We start from the raw sequence: 18,815 nt of genomic DNA, 5'->3' as shown, positions 1-18,815 counted from the left end.
GGTTAAGCGTCCGACTTCAGCCAGGTCACGATCTCGCGGTCCGGGAGTTCGAGCCCCGCGTCGGGCTCTGGGCTGATGGCTCAGAGCCTGGAGCCTGTTTCCGATTCTGTGTCTCCCTCTCTCTCTGCCCCTCCCCCGTTCATGCTCTGTCTCTCTCTGTCCCAAAAATAAATAAACGTTGAAAAGCAGCATGTAGAAAGTAACATACAAGAGACGGTCAATATGGTTCACTTAAAAAATGCCACAACTGAGCTGGCTTAGGTCATGATCTCATGGTTTGTGAGTCTGAGCTCCATGTCGGGCTCTGTGCTGACAGCTCAGAGCCTGGAGCCTGCTTCGGATTCTGTGTTTCCCCCTCTCTCCGCCCCTCCCCTGCTCTGTCTCTCTCTCTCAAAAATCAACGTTGAAAAAAACTTCTAATGAAAATAAATTAAAATCCCAGAAAGTTTTTTAAAAAGTCACACATCAAGGTGAAATAGTGCTTTCTGCCTAAAAATCTGGCAAAAAAATTGTTTTAAATCCCACGCAGGATCCATGCTGTCAGCACAGAGCCCGACGCGGGGCTCGAACCCACGGAACCACGAGACCATGACCTGAGTTGAAGTCAGATGCTTCATGGACTCAGCCACCCAGGCCCCTGTTAGCATTATTTTCCCTGGGAGAAGTGACTCAGGCAACACCACTGCCCAGACCTCGTAAACAAATTAATATACTATCAGCATTATAATGCTATAGGTCATAAATTAAGATGCTATCATGATTATAATAAATTAATAAACTACTACAATAAATTAATATGCTACCATCGGCTTCTACTTGGACCCAAGAATTACCGCCCACTGTAACCTCCTGGCTGTTCACAGCAAGTGGACAATAACGTACTTTAGAAGATGTGCTCGGGTATTTTCAAATATTCTAGAAATACAGTGGGCCCACATTGGCTACCACACCTCCCAACGTTAACACACACACCGTACTCAAAATATAAAGTGGCCGCCAGTGAAACATGAAATTAATGAAAGTTTTATTTGGCATTCATAACCTAAAATAAGAGGCAAGACCTTCCCTAGGGGATCAGGGGCTAAGTTCACAAGGTGAATGGATGCTGTAGAGTGATGTATAATGATTTCTTTATAACGTGTGTTCCACATCGTGACTCCACGGGAGAGCACGTCGTGCTGGAAAAGAGAAGCTATCTATCGGGTTGACAGACTCACGGAAGCAAACACAGAGTCTTGAGTCAGACTCGGGCATCCCGGGAAGCAGGAATGTCCAACAAGGGGACTCTTGTATACACAGGGAGAAGACAGACTCGGGAAAGACAGAGATGGGGCCAGGCAAAAGTCCCGTGGCAGGCGTTGCTGTAGGGATGTTCTAAATCAGCAAAGGGGCCAGGGCATCCAGAACCGAGTGAGCAGCGAAGACACAGAGTCATACGTGCCGGACGGCAGAGAGCGGGCGGCTTTGCACACATTGTAAGGATGCTGTCTTTGCTCGCGGTGCAACGGGGAGCCACTGCGTGGTGTTATGCAGACAGAGACGCAGGAGAAGAGCAAGCATCACTAATGAGTAAATGGGAGCACAGTGCATCTAAGTTGGCCGCCATCTTGGCTCCAGGTAAACACATAACCTGGACTCGAACCCAGGTCTCTGAATCAGCGTCCAGGGTTCCTCCAACCACCCAGCACGTCTCCATCTGCTTACGATTCCCCACACTGCTCGTTTAAATATTTTTGTCTTTGCAGGGGATCAAACGTTGGTGACGTTCAGGAGAAACTCCAAGACAGAGTCAGAAGTAGGAAATAGAATCCATGAAAAAATGCCTTTGCACGCCCCACAGCAAAATGCACACCCCACACGGGCATCTTCAACAGCTCCCTCCTCCCTTTGTCAGGTTCTTTCTGTCTGTCTCGGCGGGCGGACCTCTGGTTGCGTGAACTGGTTTGGATCCAACTGGAAGACTGCACAAGGCGAGCTCACACTCCTGGTTTCATGCGTTGGTGAGACGCATCCGAGATTTCCAAGTGTGGTGATTCAGGCTCTTGCTTGGGCACCAGGATCAATCAATCATGTTGTAAGCATTTAAATGAAGCTGGTCACTGAGGTCTTGTTTTCCTCTTTGCTTTTTTTGTTAGCAACCCTTCAATGGTCCCTGCCATCAAAATACTCTTTAAGACTGTGGTTTCGAACCCGGGGTGATTTTACCTCCAGGGGACATTTGACAACATCTGAGGACATTTTGGGTGGTCACTACTGGAAAGGAGGGGGATGCTACTGGCATGTGGTGGGTGGAAACTTAGGGACACCGCTCAACACCTTATGGTGTATAGGACGCCCCACCCCAGAGTGATCTGGCCCCAAAAGCCCAAGAATGAACCGTGTAGTCAGCGGCCGACGTTACAAGGGGTGTTGTTGGTAGATCTGGAGGTAAAACTAGGAAAAGGTAAGACCAAAATCAGGAAGCCCTAGGGTTTCTTTATGAGAATACCATAGCCTCTCTCATTAGCCAAGAATATTTTATAAATAGAGAGTCTGAGTAAAAACAATAGGGAAAGGGCACTTATACTTTTATATAGTTTAATACAACTATAAAGTCGACGTAACCATGACCAAAGTAGACATTGACAGTCGTGTGAATTTATGCATGGCTAAGTAGGTTTTATTCCTGTGCTATGTTTAAGACATAGGATATTTACCACATTAACTAAATATCACGCTATCTACGTATTAGTATACTTAAAAGTGTTCAAAGATGGTAAAATCTTGGATTGCGAGTAACTTGTTCAGTGAGTGTTCCGCAAGACAAGCAGAAATTTCTAATAAATTTTCACCTGATAAACGAGTTACGTCTCACAATACAAGCGGTACCTGATGCGGAATGGCACATGATCAGAACTGAGCCAATGGGTGTTCTCTCTCTCTCTCTCTCTCCCTGTCACTGCAGGATTGTGGGCGATTGTCAATGCAGTGTCACATTTTTGAGAAATCCTCAAAAGGACGCAAAGGTAAGTGTCACTGGATAGGTTCCTTGTTAAAGCTGCACATAAAGAAAAACATTCCATTGAGCCAATAGATACGAGTGATTCCATTAGTGATAGTGCAAGTCATCCTACACAATAACCCTCCTCTCTCTTGTCTCCCTCACACCGGCCCCGAAGCTGTTCAAAGGAAAGTGCAGGTTAACTTATTGTTTTCATTTTGTATTTTATTATTTGGTATTACATTACAGTATTGTAATCATTTTTATACGACTATTTTTGGGTTGTGGAACGAATCATCTGAGTTTCCACCATTATGAAGAAATTCGCTTTGATCTACAAGCACTTTGGATTACAAGCATGTTTCTGGAACGAATTACGCTCACAAACCAAGGTTTTACAGCAATTAATTTTAAATATTCAATATTACAAAGGTGAGGGGGCCAACGCACACCTCAAAAAAACAAAGATTTTTAAAAGTGGGTTATCCCCTTTTAAAAGTGGGTTGTCCACAAAATCTGCTACTGTACCAAAACCCTACAATGAGTGTGCTTCATCATTACTTAAAGAATGTTCTTCAAAGTGCAGAAGCAGACTTTCAGAAGACCCATGCACAGAAAACAGGAATAATGAAAATAGATCAAGGAAAGAAGATAAAAGTCTGGGGTTGAGAGAGGGTACATGGTTAAGTATTTGAGGGGCTTCCATTGCTGGCAAGGACAAGCTGGATTCTTTTTTTTTTTTTTTAATGCTTTTAATGATTATTTATATTTGAGAGAGCAAGCACGAGCAGGGGAGGGGCAGAGAGAGAGGGAGACACGGAATCCGGAGCAGGATCCAGGCTCCGAGCTGTCGGCGCAGAGCCCATGCGGGGCTCGAACTCACGCGAGATCACGCGAGATCTCGCGAGATCGTGACCTGAGCCGAAGTCGGACGCTCAACCGACTGAGCCACCCAGGCGCCCCTATGATTTTGTTTTCATGTGTATTTGTTTTTGAGGGAAACAGAGAGCAAGCACGAGCAGGGGAGGGGCAGAGAGAGAGGGAGACACAGAATCCGAAGCAGGCTCCAGGCTCCGAGCTGTGAGCACAGAGCCCAACATGGGGCTCGAACTCATGAACCGTGAGATCATGACCCGAGCCCAAGTCAGATGCTTCACTGACTGAGCCACCCAGGTGCCCAGCACAAGCTGGATTCTTAAGGCTCAGAAGCCACACCTCTGATCTGAAGCAGTCAAGAGAAATGCCTGGAAATCCCCAGTACCTCTTTCTCCTTGGAAAAGAGAACACTCCAGTGTATCGAGAACTCCCAACGCCTGTGCGGATTGTGCACAAGAATTAGGAAAGGTTCGTGCAGGGTCCGGCTGCCTCGTCGCCAGCTGCCAAGAGCTGACAAAGATATTCCACCTCCATTAGGAAGGGAGGTCCATCCAACTGGATTCCCAAAGCAGACTGTAAAATGTAACGGCAATATCCAATGACCATGGGAATTTTGACCCAAAGTTGTAAAACAGAAACAACCAAAAAGGAAAAAAAAAAAAGTTGGACCCGTTTTCTGTCAAAGTATAAATTTATAGAGATTGAGAATCAGAGCTGTGGAAAAGAAAATATTACATAATGACGGACCATTAATAACTGCCTTGTAAAATGCTCCTATATCGGCCAGAAGGTGGGTGTGTGCCGTGTGGGATCATGGGAATGGAAAAAAAATGGATTCCAGTTCTTGATTCACAGATGTCATGGGAAAGACAGCAACAGGTTTCTTCTCGACCCCAGCTGGCTTTCGATCCTGCCTTCAATCGCCAATACTGAGCTCTGATTTAACACGAAAAAGTAAAGAGAGTCAGTGTTTTTTCTAACACGGACCAAGATGGAAGCGTGGGTCATGCATTCAATTCGCCGGGTCCCCACTAGTACTAAAAAGGGGCGCCTGGGTGGTTCAGTCCACTGAGCGTCCAAGTTTTGTTTTTGGCTCAGGTCACGATCCCAGGGTCATGGGATTGAGCCCTGAGGTTGGACTCCATGCTGAATGCAGAGCCTGCTTGGGATTCTGTCTCTTTCCCACAATGCCCCTCTCCCCTATTTGCATTCTCTCTCTCTCTCTCTCTCTCTCTCTCTTTCTCTCTCTGTCTTTCTTACTCTCTCAAGATGGGTATTGAGGAGGGCACCTTTTGGGATGAGCACTGGGTGTTGTATGGAAACCAATTTGACAATAAATTTCATATATAAAAAAAATAAATAAAAAATAAATAAATAAATAAATAATAATTACAATAATAAAAATAAATAATAAATTTGAAATGAAAGAGTGTTCCATTTACACATTAATAAAGCCACATTTGAGAACACCATTTCTACATTATTAGCACAAGTCAGTATTTCTTGCTCACCTTTGGTTTCAGGTTTGGGTTTGTGTGTGTGTGTAAGTTCCAGACAGTTCTGCCAAAGACGCCACAGTGAGAGTCTGAAAAATCACAGCTTATGGGATCTCCTCTTAAGCCCCAAGGCTGTGTAAGATTATATTCCGTAGCTAAAATTAAAAAAAAAAGACAAGAAATACCCAGTGGTGGCAAGGATGTGTAGAAAAAGGACCCCTCATGCACTGTTGGTGGGAATGCAAACTGGTGCAGTCACTGTGGAAAACAGTATGGAGGTTCCTCAGAAAGTTAGAAATAGAACTACACTACGATCCAATAGTTCCCCTACTGAGTACTTAACCAAAGAAAACAAAAGCATTAATTCAAGAAAGAAAAGAAAAGCGCGAATTCAAAAAGACACACACGCACGCCTACGTTTACAGCAGCATAATATTTACAACAGCCAAGATACAGAAGCAACCCAAATGTCCATCGATGGATGAACGGATAAAGAAGATGTGGTCTATATATACAATGGAGCATTACTCAGCCATCAAAAAGGATGAAACCTTGCCATTTGAGACATGGATCTAGAAGGTATCACGTTAAGTGAAGTAAGTCAGACTTAGGAGGACAAACACTATGATTTCACTCATACGTGGAATCTGAAAAGCCACACGTATGAATAAACAAGCAACCAAAAAGCAGAAACAGACCCATAAATGCAGAGAACAAAGTGGCAGTATGATGGCCCATGGTGGCTACACATGTGATGAGCACAGTGTCACGTGTAGAAACTCTTTCATGTGCCAAACTCTGTCCACGGCAAAACGGGTATTTCCAGGGCATTATAACGCCAAGAGCTCAGATCTCTGACCTTTGTTCATTTCCCACTTACTGGACTGATGCCACTTTGTAAACCTTGCCCATTGTGGGGTTCCCCCCTTTTCCCAAGGCGCTGGTTTTAAGCGTCCTGCACACAAATTCTGATTCATTATTAAGACTCGTTCTTTGGCCAGTGGCTTTCCAAGACATTGCTCCCGAGGGGACTGTAAGAGCTGAGTCTGCACCGGGCTGGAAGCCAGACGTGTATAACGAGATACGAAAGCCCGAGTCTTTTCTCTGCAATGTCCTTGAGAATGAAGATCGCTTCGGATGAAAGTCAAGGCCAGCAGGTCTCTGCCTCGGCTGGTCTTTGGCTGGGGAAGAGACAGGGAAACGGGGAGTCGATATTTGGCGGGTATGAGGTCTGGGTTACGCAAGATGAACATTTTTCGGAGATGTACTGTCCCACACCGTGCATATACCTAGCAACCCAGTAAAGTGGACTGAACGTTTTGTTGACGGTCGATCTCCTATTATGTGTTTTTTACCACCATCGAAAAAAAAAAAAAAAAGCTTATCTCAGCTTCCAAGTTCACAGGGTTTACAAGACCGTTTCTCGCATGCACTTCTGGAAGGAAACGTGCCTGTTCAAATAAACCCTGGGACCGGCAGACTGAGTGGGGGTTTAAGGAGATGGTAGTTTTCTGTGTAAAACAAAACAAAGCATCAAATGCCAAATTCTCGCATAAACACAGTCACTGTAGGTCTTGAGCATTTGACAGTCTTATCCAGCGTCCAGTGTTTTCGGGAGAAGGAACACAGAGAATCTGGTTCTTAGCCTCTTTAATGAACGTCTCGTTAGTTTTATTATGGAAGGGTCACATGGTTCACTGGAATGAGCAGGAACCAGATGTTGCATAAATCTGAGCTCCGTGACGTATTAACTGCGAGATCTCAAACAAATGACTTAGTCTTTCTCAGGCTCAATTCTGCTACCTTTCAAGTGAACACATATCCTATCGTTCACAGTATTTAAGTCCCAGATGATAATGTGTGCCCGGAAGTGGGATTGCTGGCTATGCTTTAACGTTTAAAGGAGCCTTCCTACTATTTTCCAGAGTGGCTACACCAGTTGGCATTCTAACCCGCAGCGCACAAGGGTTCCAACTTCTCGATACCCTCACCAACGCTGGTTACGTCTTGTCTTTTTGATGAGCCATTCTACCAAGGGGACGTGAGAGCTCACTGTAGTTTCGATCGGCATCTCAAAGAAATGTGTGCACAGCTCTGTTCACTGCTGCACTATTTATTCACAACAACCAAGATACGGTAACGATGAATGAATGGCAAAAAGAGATGTGACACAGAAGCACCTAAGTTTTCCTTAACGTTCTGGGGACAAGGTTATCGGATCCTTCTCACAAAAATGCAAAAGGACGGTGAGACTTGCATGAACACAGTATGCAGTGACTACAGAAATTCTGGAACAGTCCCAGGCCGGAATATGTGGAACCAGAGTCTACGTTGGCCTGCCTGTCCCTGAAAGATTCCCACTTCCAAGGGGTCTCCACGAGAGGGGTGCACAAGCTTGGTCACCCGGTAAACAGGCTTCTGTGTGACCCTCAGTTGGTCACGACATTCTGCTCCCCGGCTGCAAGTGACATCAGTGTTATCAACTATACACGAGTGGGCTTCAGTGATGAAGGCAGGATGTTTTTACCAAGCAGCAAGGGTCAGGCCACGTGAGTAGAGGGAACGTGCAATCAAATAACGTATTTGTTGATAACGATGACGGAGGCACATTTTTAACAAGCGGCAAAGGCAATGTGCACGGTCACTCTCAAGCACCAGGTAAGAATCTGGCAAAGGGTGGCCTGAACAACAGATCCGGCCCCTGAACAGTGCTTTGTTTTAATAAAACTTCATTGGAACACATATTGTCTAGGGAAGCTTTCGCGCTCTCTCACAGACACAGTGTGCCCTGTAATGCTGAAAACATTTAGCATCTGGTCCTTTGCAAAAAAATGATACAATAATACTGTATCGTGTATTTGCAAGTTGCTAAGAAAACAGAATTTAAAAGTTGTCCACACAGGAAAAATAAGTTTGTAAGTATGTGTGGTGATGGATGTTGGCTACACCTACTGTGGTGATCATTTCTGCAATATATGTGGGCACCCAATCTTTATGTCGTACACCCGAAACTAAATAGTGTCGTATGTCAATTATACCTCAATAAAAAAATTAAAAGTTGAATTGAAAAAGAGCCAGGGCTGGCCCCTGAACTAGACGAATATAGAAAAACTTATTCTGTAAATGGAAAAAGCAGACCAGAAGCAGACTCCTTAAAAGATACAAAGTTTTATTAAACAATCCTGGAATGAATAGTATTATTACATAAATTAGGCAGCAGTAAAATTTTCCTAGGGTATATATACAAATCACAGTGATTTTCATTGTGCAAGATTTGAAAGGATTAGCGACAGGCGATTTTCTTTCTCCACGGGGAAAGCTGCGTGACCCTCCCCACCCCCACCCAGGAATCCCCGTGCTGGCTCGCCGGGGCGCACCGCACCCGCAAAGGCACTCCGTCTCGTGTCTGCGGCCACCCCACTGGACCGCCACGGGGACCCCGCGATGCGCGGGCGACCCAGCCAGGTGGCCCCGTTAAGCGCAGCGCAAGAGAGAAGGAAGCTACAGTCGTCACCCAGAGCTGAAAACCCATCTCAGAGCGCAAGGCGCGCTGAGCGTCAGAAGGCCACAGCTCCCACCAGCTAAAGCACCCACGGAACGACACTTTCTCCCCGTTACTCTAAACACAGGGGCCGACCACGGAAGATCCCATGGTAGTGCAACAGAACGGGTTACAACACAGTAATTTATAGGGAACTGTGACACAGGACTTGCCTTCTACTGTGAAGGTCTGTTCCCTGGGATGCAAAAAGCAGACTCCATAGGAACACGCAACGCTTGCTGAAAACTCATGTCCTGCCCTCCACCGCCACTGAGACACGCACACACACAGACACGCACACACACACACACACCAAACTGCCCACACGCATCATTAACACCAGCGGTCGTGTGCTTGTCTTCTTGGTTTTGGTAGGTGGATGTCGCCCCCTAAAGGTGGCATCATGAGAAGGATCTTCTCACTTCCGTGAGAAAATGGGACACACGGCACACAGGACTGGCCCCACGCCGACGAAACCCACACTTGGTGGACGGACCTCCGGGCAAAGAACTCAAGCCTCCCATGCCGGGATCCCCGCCGTGGGAGCCATCACGGGCTTCTGTGAACCTATTTGTTTCCGGATGTAAAATCAACTGGCCGGAAAAACAAAATCCAACCGAGTACTTCTCCCACACTACGATAACCACGTAGGTGGGATGACAATTTTGAGGTCATCGTGGGACGGGACTCGGCGTGACATGCTCCCGGGGCGGGGGCAGCCCTGGGGACCCACGGGGTGGGGCGCTGGGGTCTTTAGGTGAGGGCACGGATTCATATTTTCACAGTTAAAGTGGTCCAAAATCCAGAGGCAACTCAGGTCATACGGAGAAAGGGCCAATGCGTCCCACATGACGCGACTGGGGTACTGGGGATTCTGGGGGTGGGAACACCCACGGGAGCCTTTGAGTAGAGCGGAGAGAGTGAAACACAGCAGGGCAGCAGATGCTTACTCACAGGTGGCTGGGCAGGGGTGGGGAGAGCGATGCGAGAGCCTCACGATGGTGTGAGCGGGGCACGCGGCTGACACGTTGAGTTGGGCTCTCTTTCGACGCGTCTTGACTCCAGCCTCAGAAACCACGATGTGGCCCTTGCCTCAACAGATCTGTGCATGACACAGAGGGTTCCCACCTGTGTTCTGCAAGAAGGGCTGGATGTCGTCAAACAATATGTAGGATATGCGGTCACGGCCAGTTGCGACTTTATCACCTTCTCAGTTTTGAAGATGTGTATCCAGGCGGGCTGGTGACCATCCCCTTAGAAAAAAAAAAAAAGAAAAAAAACGACACCCACCCCTACGTACTTCTTTGCGAAACATTCATTTCCTGAGGATGCTTTTTTAACGGTGCTTGTATTTCAGAAAATATTGCCAAGTCATAAAATTGCATAGGACAAAAGGACTGTACAGTTTTGTTTCTGGTGCGAATTTTGCGAACATTTCCATGACGTTTTTTCACAGCTTTTTTTTTTTTTTTTTTTTTTGCACACGGATATTTGATCTGATCCCTGAAGATTTGAGAGTGCCCCCCACCAAGTAAACTATTTTTCAGTTATATATAGTGACGGTCCCGGGGGGTTGGGACTCATTTTGATTAAGCCAGTGTCTGTATGACATCACCCTGCTTCATTTACAGCCCAGCCACGGGCAGTTAACACATGGCTTGTGCCACTTGGAATATTGAAATGGCAAGACTGAGCTTAACACCATCTGGTATTCTTGGAATTCCTTTTAATTTTTAATTTGTTTTGCATGGCTGATGGCGGATGACAATGTTTTTAAAGAACCGTGTGATCCAAGCGTTCCAACGTTGGGTCGTTTTTGTGTCCAAAACTAAGGCGATGCGTTCCGTGCTACCTTGATGCAATTGTCATGCCAGATATTAAATCCGGGACGGTGAGCACGAAACCCCAAAATAGGCGTATGGGTCCATGTATCTCCGCACAATGTTTCATCGTGTTCAAGAAAGGTGTTTCATTTATTTTTATTTCTCTTAAGCACAAAGCTCCAAAATAATAATAATAATAACTTATTTTTATACGTCAGAGAAGGCGAGATCTCTGCTCTCCCTTGGGGGTTTATATCGGAGCGTACAAAGTGACTTTGTTGATTCCGTTTTGGAACATTCAATGGTGAAATAGTTTCGGATCCACTGGATGTGGGGCCCATTCTGGACCCTCTCCTTTGTCCAAATAGGACGGGGATCACTCAGCACAGACTGAAAGCACCACTTTGAAACACCCTTTGAAAAGAATTGTCGAGTTCGTCATTATAAAGAGTTTATTTTGCTAAATCTTGTACTCGCTCTGACCTTCTCATCGGAGGTCTACCTGAAGAGCAGGTCATTTACGGGAAAGGGGGACACGCTGGACGCCTTGAATTTCACGGTCTTTTAAAAGCTTTTTTATGTGCTGTTCACTCTACATTCAAGTACCAACAGCCCCGGACTCCTGGGCGTGTGAGTGGCATCTGGCCAGACCTGAAAGACCACTGCATGGCCTCTGACACTTTGCTGCTTCAGAAAAATGCCTGACTTCCCCACAGGGCAGGTCGTTACACCCGTAGATGTAGCTGTAGAAGGGGTCGGAGGGGGCGCCTGGGTGGCTCAGTTGGCTAAGCGTCCCAATTCGGTTCAGGTCATGATCCCACGGTTCGTGGGTTCGAGCTCCACATCAGGCTCTGTGCTGACAGCTCAGCCTGGAGCCTGGAGCCTGGAGCCTCCTTCTGTCTCCCCCTCTCTGCCCCTACCCGCTCACACTTGATCTCTCAAAAATAAATAAACATTAAAAAAAAATGAGAAGAGTGGTTCCATGCACAGGAAAGGCTTTCGCAAGCGCAGCACTGGAAAAGTGTCTCTGATGGTGCAGACCCAGCAGGTGACTCAAGAAGACCTGAGCTGCAGAAACCTTGAGAGGGTCCTCAGGCGACCCTCGCCCCACACCCACATTCTCCAACACACCTCCCAGGGTATGCACAGCTCCCCTCCTGGCTGCCCGAGGACACGGATGTTTCCAGGCGAGCATGGGAAGAAAGGAAGGGTACAGAGGGGTCTTGGATGTCTGTGGAGGTGTCCTCTGGCGTCGCCCTAGGCTCTGGAACCTACTAGTTAAGTGCACAGACATCCCTGCAGCAGAAGGTCCTGGTTGAGCCCTACGACCAGTCACACGGACAGAGGTGAGGAGCGCTGCGTTTCCAGAGCACTCACAGCCAGGGGGGAACGGGCAATCCCGTGAGGTCCGTACAGCAAAGTTCAGAATCAGGAAGCGGAAACACAGGGCAGAAGGTCATGGATCACGGACAGCACGGACCCCGAGGACGTCTTTGCGCGTCCCGTGTCCTGGGAAGAACCACATCTAGCAACACCCTCAGTGTGGACCACTCCACATCTGCCTTTTCACCGTGTTGCTAGATGTGTCTCTGCCCTTCTGGTTTCAAGAGCTAACGTCACCAGGTATGACGCACTAAAGACGAGACGCGGACCCACCACACGAAATTTTCTTCACAACCTACGAAATGCACAGAAGACGACACAAAATGCACACACCGTATCCGTTTTAGGTTTTGTCCCCAAGGAAACAGATTCTTGAAAGAGCGACTCGAAAAATAAAAATCACAGGCTGTGCCAAGTACGAACATGGACATCAACGCACGATTTGCACGCCACTCATACAGTCTTTTTACACACGCGCACACACGCACACGCACGCCATCTGTGGTGACGGCGGAACACGTTGAGTTCAAACTTATAAAGTGAAGTCTGGGAGGAAAACCAAGATATCACAGTAGGTTCATCGCACTAAGAGAGAAGACAAAATCTACAACCAAACAATTTTCCGAAAGTTCCTACTGTGCAGTAGATTTCCAGTTGTTTAAATAAGGCCAGGTCCATGACTTTCTACGGGTCTCCAGGCTCTTTATATACATCCAGATATATAGAAATACGGAAACGTCCTTATCCCGCGTAGACGACCCTTCTTCTGAGCAATCAGTGTCCCCGGCAGGTTCAAATCGTCCTGTTTCTCCCAGGAGACAAGATAAAGGATTTGGTTAGTTTGCAAAATAACGGGGTCAATTTTGTAATAACAGCAATAACTCAAAAGGAACTCAACGATACGCACACACAGGAGGAAACTTTTTCAATGAAATTCTTATTCCAAACATCCACAAGCAGGGATCGTAAGGGGTGTGAGATGCTTAATAAAACAAAACACAACAAAACTAAGCAGTCTTTTTATAAAAAAATTGTTTACTGTTTATTTATTTTTGAGAGAGAGAGAGAAAGAGAGAGCGTGAGAGAAGGAGGGGCAGAGAGAGAGAGAGACACAGAATCCGAAGCAGGTTCCAGGCTCCGAGCTGTCAGCATAGAGCCCGGGGCGGGGCTTGAACCCACAAGCGGTGAGATCATGACCTGAGCTAAAGTCAGACGCTGAACCGACTGAGCCCCCCGGGTGCCCCCAAACTAAGCATTCTTTTACAGGTGGGTCTCAAATGTGATATGATGGTGTCATGCATATAGATCACATGGATTTCACAAGCAAATCTCGATCCTGTCTTGGTGGGCTTCACCATAGAACCTTCCAGTTAGACAGAACACATTTTATTCTGAGGTCAAATAAAAGCTCAAGTATGAGGTATCTCCCTTCCAGCTGTCCTAACATCGTCTTCCTTGGGCTAAAAAACATGGAGAAGGAACTCGCAAAGATGAACAGTTAAGACATACAGTTATCAGTCAGCTCTGGAGGGCAGTATTCACCCTGAGCCTGCCTCTCATCCGTGGCAGACCATTTCGTCTCCCAAAGAAATACCTTCCTGCACGGAGACTCACCCCTGATGACTGAGCGCGGAAAATGCCGGATCTCTGTTCCACCCCGTGTCCAAAATGACAGAGACAGATTAAAATGTTGGGGCGCCCGAATGGCTCAGTCAGTCAAGTGTCCGATTGTTGATTTCGGCTCAGGTCACGATCTCAGGGATCAAGCCCCACATCAGGCTCTACACTGTCGGCTCGCACCCTACCTGGGATTCGCCTGCTCTTCTGCGTCTGCCTCTGCTTATGTTTTCTCTCTCTCTCTCTCTCTCTCTCTCTCTCTGTGTCTCAGAATAAATAAACTTTAAAAAAAATATGAAAATCAAGGAAAGTCAACACATAGGCATATCGCTGGCAATATGTCGCCTCTCTTCCTTCACATCATTTTTCTTGCCTTGATGTGAGAAGCAAAGCCATAAACTCAGACATTCCACAGACACAGAGTCAGAGACCTTCGCAGGTTCCAAGACATGACAGACTCAAAACCCATCCTTCTAAATGTCACACTGAGCTTAGCCAATTTCATACGAGGGGTAAGCTAGTATGATCACTTTTTGGTGAAAAGGGACCTAAAAAAAAAAAATACCTTTTTGGAAATATGTGGTAAGTGTTACGGGGAAGGTGGTGTGGAGCTCAGGGCTTCCAGAAAAGTCGAGAACGCAGGGAGTTTTACGAAAGGAGGCATGCATCTCTACATTCGGGCACGCACACACCTTGCAGGGCTCAAGGGTGACACCTTGAGTAACCTTGAGTAACATGCCCCGGGGGGCCGGGGGTGGGGGAATGCTTCTTAAACAAGCTGATGCTTGGAAGGACCAGGTCATGTTCTGCTCCCCCGCTCGTGTCCCACTGGATGAGGGAAGCCCCTGTCTTGGTCGACGCAACATCCCCTTGATGAGGGACGTGTCAACCTCACTGGAGTGCAATTATGGAGAAGAAGATATACCTTCCACGTGTGGATTCGCGTCCTCAGAAATTCTTGAAGACTTCCAAATCCTTCGGCGAGACGGGAGGGGCCGCGTTCCAGTCATTGTCGGGATACGCTTCGAAGTTGGAGGTATCGCCCTCGCCACACAGCTTGGGCACGATGGGTGGCTGTGGGGCCCGGGCAAGACACAAAGGCACGGTTAGGAAGGAACAAGGCGCATCGGGAAGGGACGTGCGTCGCAGCGTGTCTATGGCTTTACGTAAAAATGGAGAGGAATTGAAAAACAAGAATAAGAAGCACAGAGAACCCAAGCCGTCTTTCCTTTGCTTACGAACGTGGGAAGTTTCGAATCTGAGACGGTGCCAGTTTGAGGCACGAAGAGAGGAAACACGCTACCCGGCAGTTGCTCCTTGAAGTCTAGAGGGAGAACCACCCAGATCGCTTGTTAAATGCAGATCCCCAGGCCAGCCGCGGTCTCAGGGATTCTGAGGTAGCTGGTCCAGCGGCCAGAGTTTGGGAAAATCCCAGAAAGATGTCAAGCCTCAGTCCTGCGTTGGTAAAATGAGGTGATCGGCATTGGATCAGAGGTCGGCCAAGGTTTCCCGTAGAGGGCCACTGAGTAAATATTTTTGGTTTTGCCAGCTGAAGAATTTCTGTTGTGACTGCTCAGCTCTGGCACTCCAGGGTCAGGCAGCCTCAGATAAAATGTGAATGAAGAGGGGCGCCTGGGTGGCGCAGTCGGTTAAGCGTCCGACTTCAGCCAGGTCACGATCTCGCGGTCCGTGAGTTCGAGCCCCGCGTCGGGCTCTGGGCTGATGGCTCGGAGCCTGGGGCCTGTTTCCGATTCTGTGTCTCCCTCTCTCTCTGCCCCTCCCCCGTTCATGCTCTGTCTCTCTCTGTCCCAAAAATAAATAAACGTTGAAAAAAAAAAAAATTAAAAAAAAAATGTGAATGAAGGGATGTGGCCGTGCACTAATAAAACTTTATTTATAAAAATAAGCAAGGGGCAAGGGTGCCTGGGTGGCTCAGAAGGTTAAGTGGCTGACTCTTGATTTCAGCTGAATTCACGATCTCATGGTTCGTGGGTTCAAGCCCCACGCAGGGCTCTGAGCTGACAGGGCGGAGCCTGCTTGGGATTTTCTGTCTCTTTCCCTCTGCCCCTCCCCCATGTGCGCGCACGCACGTGAGCTCTCTTTTTGTCTCTGTCTCTCTATCAAAATACATAAATAATCATGAGAATTTAAAAAAATAAGCAAGGGGCTTAGGAGGAAATAGAGTAAGAGACTAACACTCAGCCATGGCAATGCATACCTTCTAATATCTATTTGGTTTGGGGTTTTTTTTTTCTTTTTTTTTTTTTGTTTAGTGTTTATTTTTGAGACAGAGACAACATGAGTGGGGGAGGGACAGAGAGAGAAGGAGACACAGAATTGGAAGCAGGTTCCAGGCTCTGAGCTGTCAGCACAGAGCCTGACGTGGGGCTCGAAATCATGAACCACGAGATCATGACCTGAGTGAAGTCAGAATGCCTAACTGACTGAGCCACCGAGGCGCCCCTCTATTTGGTTTTTGAACAACGAACATATGTTACTTATTGAATTGGAAAAAATAAGTCAGTTAAGAAAATAAAATACTTAAAAGTTAAAAGCAGCTCATTGAGACATTGGTGGTCTGGGCTGAATGTTAGCTTTTGGGTTGGGGGGCCAAGCATTAGCATTTTTTAGGTCTCTCCATCGAGTCCAAGAAGTATAAGGTTGAGAATGTCACTGTTAAGGAGTCGTGTCAAAAGTACATTCAGTTTAGGGAGGCTCCTGAGTGGTTCAGTGGGTAAAGCGTCTGACTCTTGGTTTCGGCTCAGGTCATGATCTCGCAGTTTGTGGGTTCGAACCCCACATCGGGCTCCATGCTGACAGCGTAGAGCCTCCTTGGGACTCTCTCTCTCCCTTGCTCTCTGCCCCTTCCCCAGTCACTCTTTCTGTCTCTCCCTCAAAAATAAATAAATAAACTTAAAATTTTTTTTTCAAAACTACATTCAGTTTAGGGGCGCTTGAGTGGTTCAGTCAGTTAAGCATCTGACTTCGGTTCATGAGTTCATGGGCTGCACAGTTCATGAGTTCAAGGCACTGAACTCACAGTTCATGATCTCACAGTTCATGAGTTCAAGGGCTGCATCAGGTTTTCTGCTGTCGGCTCAGAGCCTCCTTCAGGATGTCTGCCCCCCTCCCTCTCTGCCCTTCCCTGTCTTGCTCTCTCCCTCTCTCTCGGAAATAAACAAACATTAAAAACATAAGTAATTACTTAACTTTATTTATTATTATTATTTATTTTCATTTTATTTAAATATTTATAATTACATATATTTTTATATATGCATATATATATGTATATATATATGTATATATATATATATATATATATACAGTTCAAAGAATGATCTAGAGAATATTCCTCACCTAATCTACTGCCAGGGGTCTCAACCTGTGACCTCCAGGGGTCTCTTTATCGCTAAGACTCAACACCGAACTGGGATGTTGTATTAACGATTTGAGATGCTCTGCTCTGTTATACAAATTAAACAAGGTGTCAGCCACAAACAAACGAGTCACAGGGTCACTCTGTGCCCCTTGTTGACAACAAGTAAAAGACGCCAAGCTGAGACCCACCCGCTTACGTATGTTGTACCTTCAGTTTCCTTTGTGGGACCGCCTCCCAATCCACAGTTCGGAACCACCGGTGTCTTTTCACGTCCTCCGCTCCATTCTTCAGAAGAAACAGGGACACCATCAGCAGACAGAATTTTGACAGGGCAGGAAAGAAAATATTCCAGAGAAGGTCTACTGTACTTAGGTTAGTGCGTGCGGGCACACACATGCACGCACACACAAAGTTTGCTATGTTTTGAGTAACTGTCCCTGGACCATACGCTATGAGGGGGACACCCGTCAATGAAGCCCTTTGTGTTTTGTTCACTTTCCTTCATAGCAGAAACTTCTGGACCACACATGAACGTGTGATGCCAGCTCAGGCTCCCGAGATAAAGAGAGAGACACAGAGTCATTTCTGAATCTGTCACCTGTGTTCATCTTGATGATTTTCTTTGGTATTTAGTATCCTCATCATACAGACATAGGAACCAAGGTTCACTGAAGGATGTAATTGGCTCGGTATTGGGAAGCTATTAAGTCACATGACTAGGACTCAAACCCCACGATGTCCAACTTCAGAGATCTTGAACAGCCACCCCCTCAGCAGTACCTTCCAATTAGAGTCTTAGTGTGTCTGTGGACTAGTAATGGTGCGCTAACGCCTGTGTGTTTCTCAAGTGTGATCCGATGGCCACGTTGCAGACACTGACGGCAGCATGGCCTCTGAAAACCCCTCCCAAGTGTCCGGCCTTCGACCCTCCCTTTATTCTCCCTTTTTATGCTCCTCAGAGCAACTTTTTTAATCGATTAAATGTTGGAAACTGCGGAGAGAGAAATACACGAGTTCTGTGACATGGGAAGAAGCCAGTGGATCTGAATGGAACATTTCGTTTGTGAAATGTTTTACAGTGTAAAGCTCTTATTTTTAACCTTTTCAATTTTTCATCCTCAAACAACAAAGCTCTCAATTACTGTATCTACAAAAGGAAAGACATGGTGATGTGAACTGTTTCCACTTTTTTCCTAATCGTATTATTTTGACAACCATTCCTCTTTCCCTATTGGGAAAAAAATACTCTCCCTTCACTTCTAAGTCAAACAGCAAATACCTGTTGAGTGTTACTGTGAGTGATGTGGAGAGAAGGCAAGTAAGATTGGAAGTTTACTCTCAAGTAAGTGAAACTCTACTATGGGTGGTAACGGATTATACTATATAGATAGAGATAAGTAAAGAGGTAGGTAGGTAGTTAGATAGGATGGATGGATAGATAGATAGATAGATAGATAGACAGACAGATAGATAGATATGATGGATGGATACATGACAGGTAGATGACAGGTGATGGATAGATAGGTGGTAATAGATATGATGGATGCATACACAGATAATGGATAAATAGATGATGGATGGATGGATGGATGGATGGATAGATGGATGACAGATCAATAGATTATTGATTGATAGATGATGCATGGATGGATGGATGGATGGATGGACAGATGGAAGGATAGATGATGGATAGATAAATAGATGATTGATTGATAGA

The 18,815-nt window shown here is 46.3% G+C and overlaps 1 protein-coding gene across 1 annotated transcript in view; it reads right to left on the bottom strand.

Moving 5' to 3' along the window:
* Positions 1-12,367: 12,367 nt before the first annotated feature.
* The window catches only part of PRKX (protein kinase cAMP-dependent X-linked catalytic subunit), a 38,793-nt gene continuing 32,345 nt past the window's right edge, over positions 12,368-18,815 (bottom strand). Inside the window, exons 7-9 of the mRNA XM_040460148.1 lie at positions 17,306-17,383; positions 14,642-14,790; positions 12,368-12,901 (exon numbers count right to left, since the gene is read on the bottom strand). Of these exons, the coding sequence (XP_040316082.1) occupies positions 14,665-14,790; positions 17,306-17,383 (204 nt within the window). The 3' untranslated portion in view covers positions 12,368-12,901; positions 14,642-14,664. The remainder of the gene's footprint in view (positions 12,902-14,641; positions 14,791-17,305; positions 17,384-18,815) is intronic.

This window comes from Herpailurus yagouaroundi, unplaced genomic scaffold (genome assembly GCF_014898765.1).
Source record: "Herpailurus yagouaroundi ecotype Mexico unplaced genomic scaffold, PumYag 248, whole genome shotgun sequence".
Taxonomy (NCBI): domain Eukaryota; kingdom Metazoa; phylum Chordata; class Mammalia; order Carnivora; family Felidae; genus Herpailurus; species Herpailurus yagouaroundi.
Note: the sequence above shows the minus strand (reverse complement) of the source record. Positions and strands in the feature narration are given on the sequence as shown.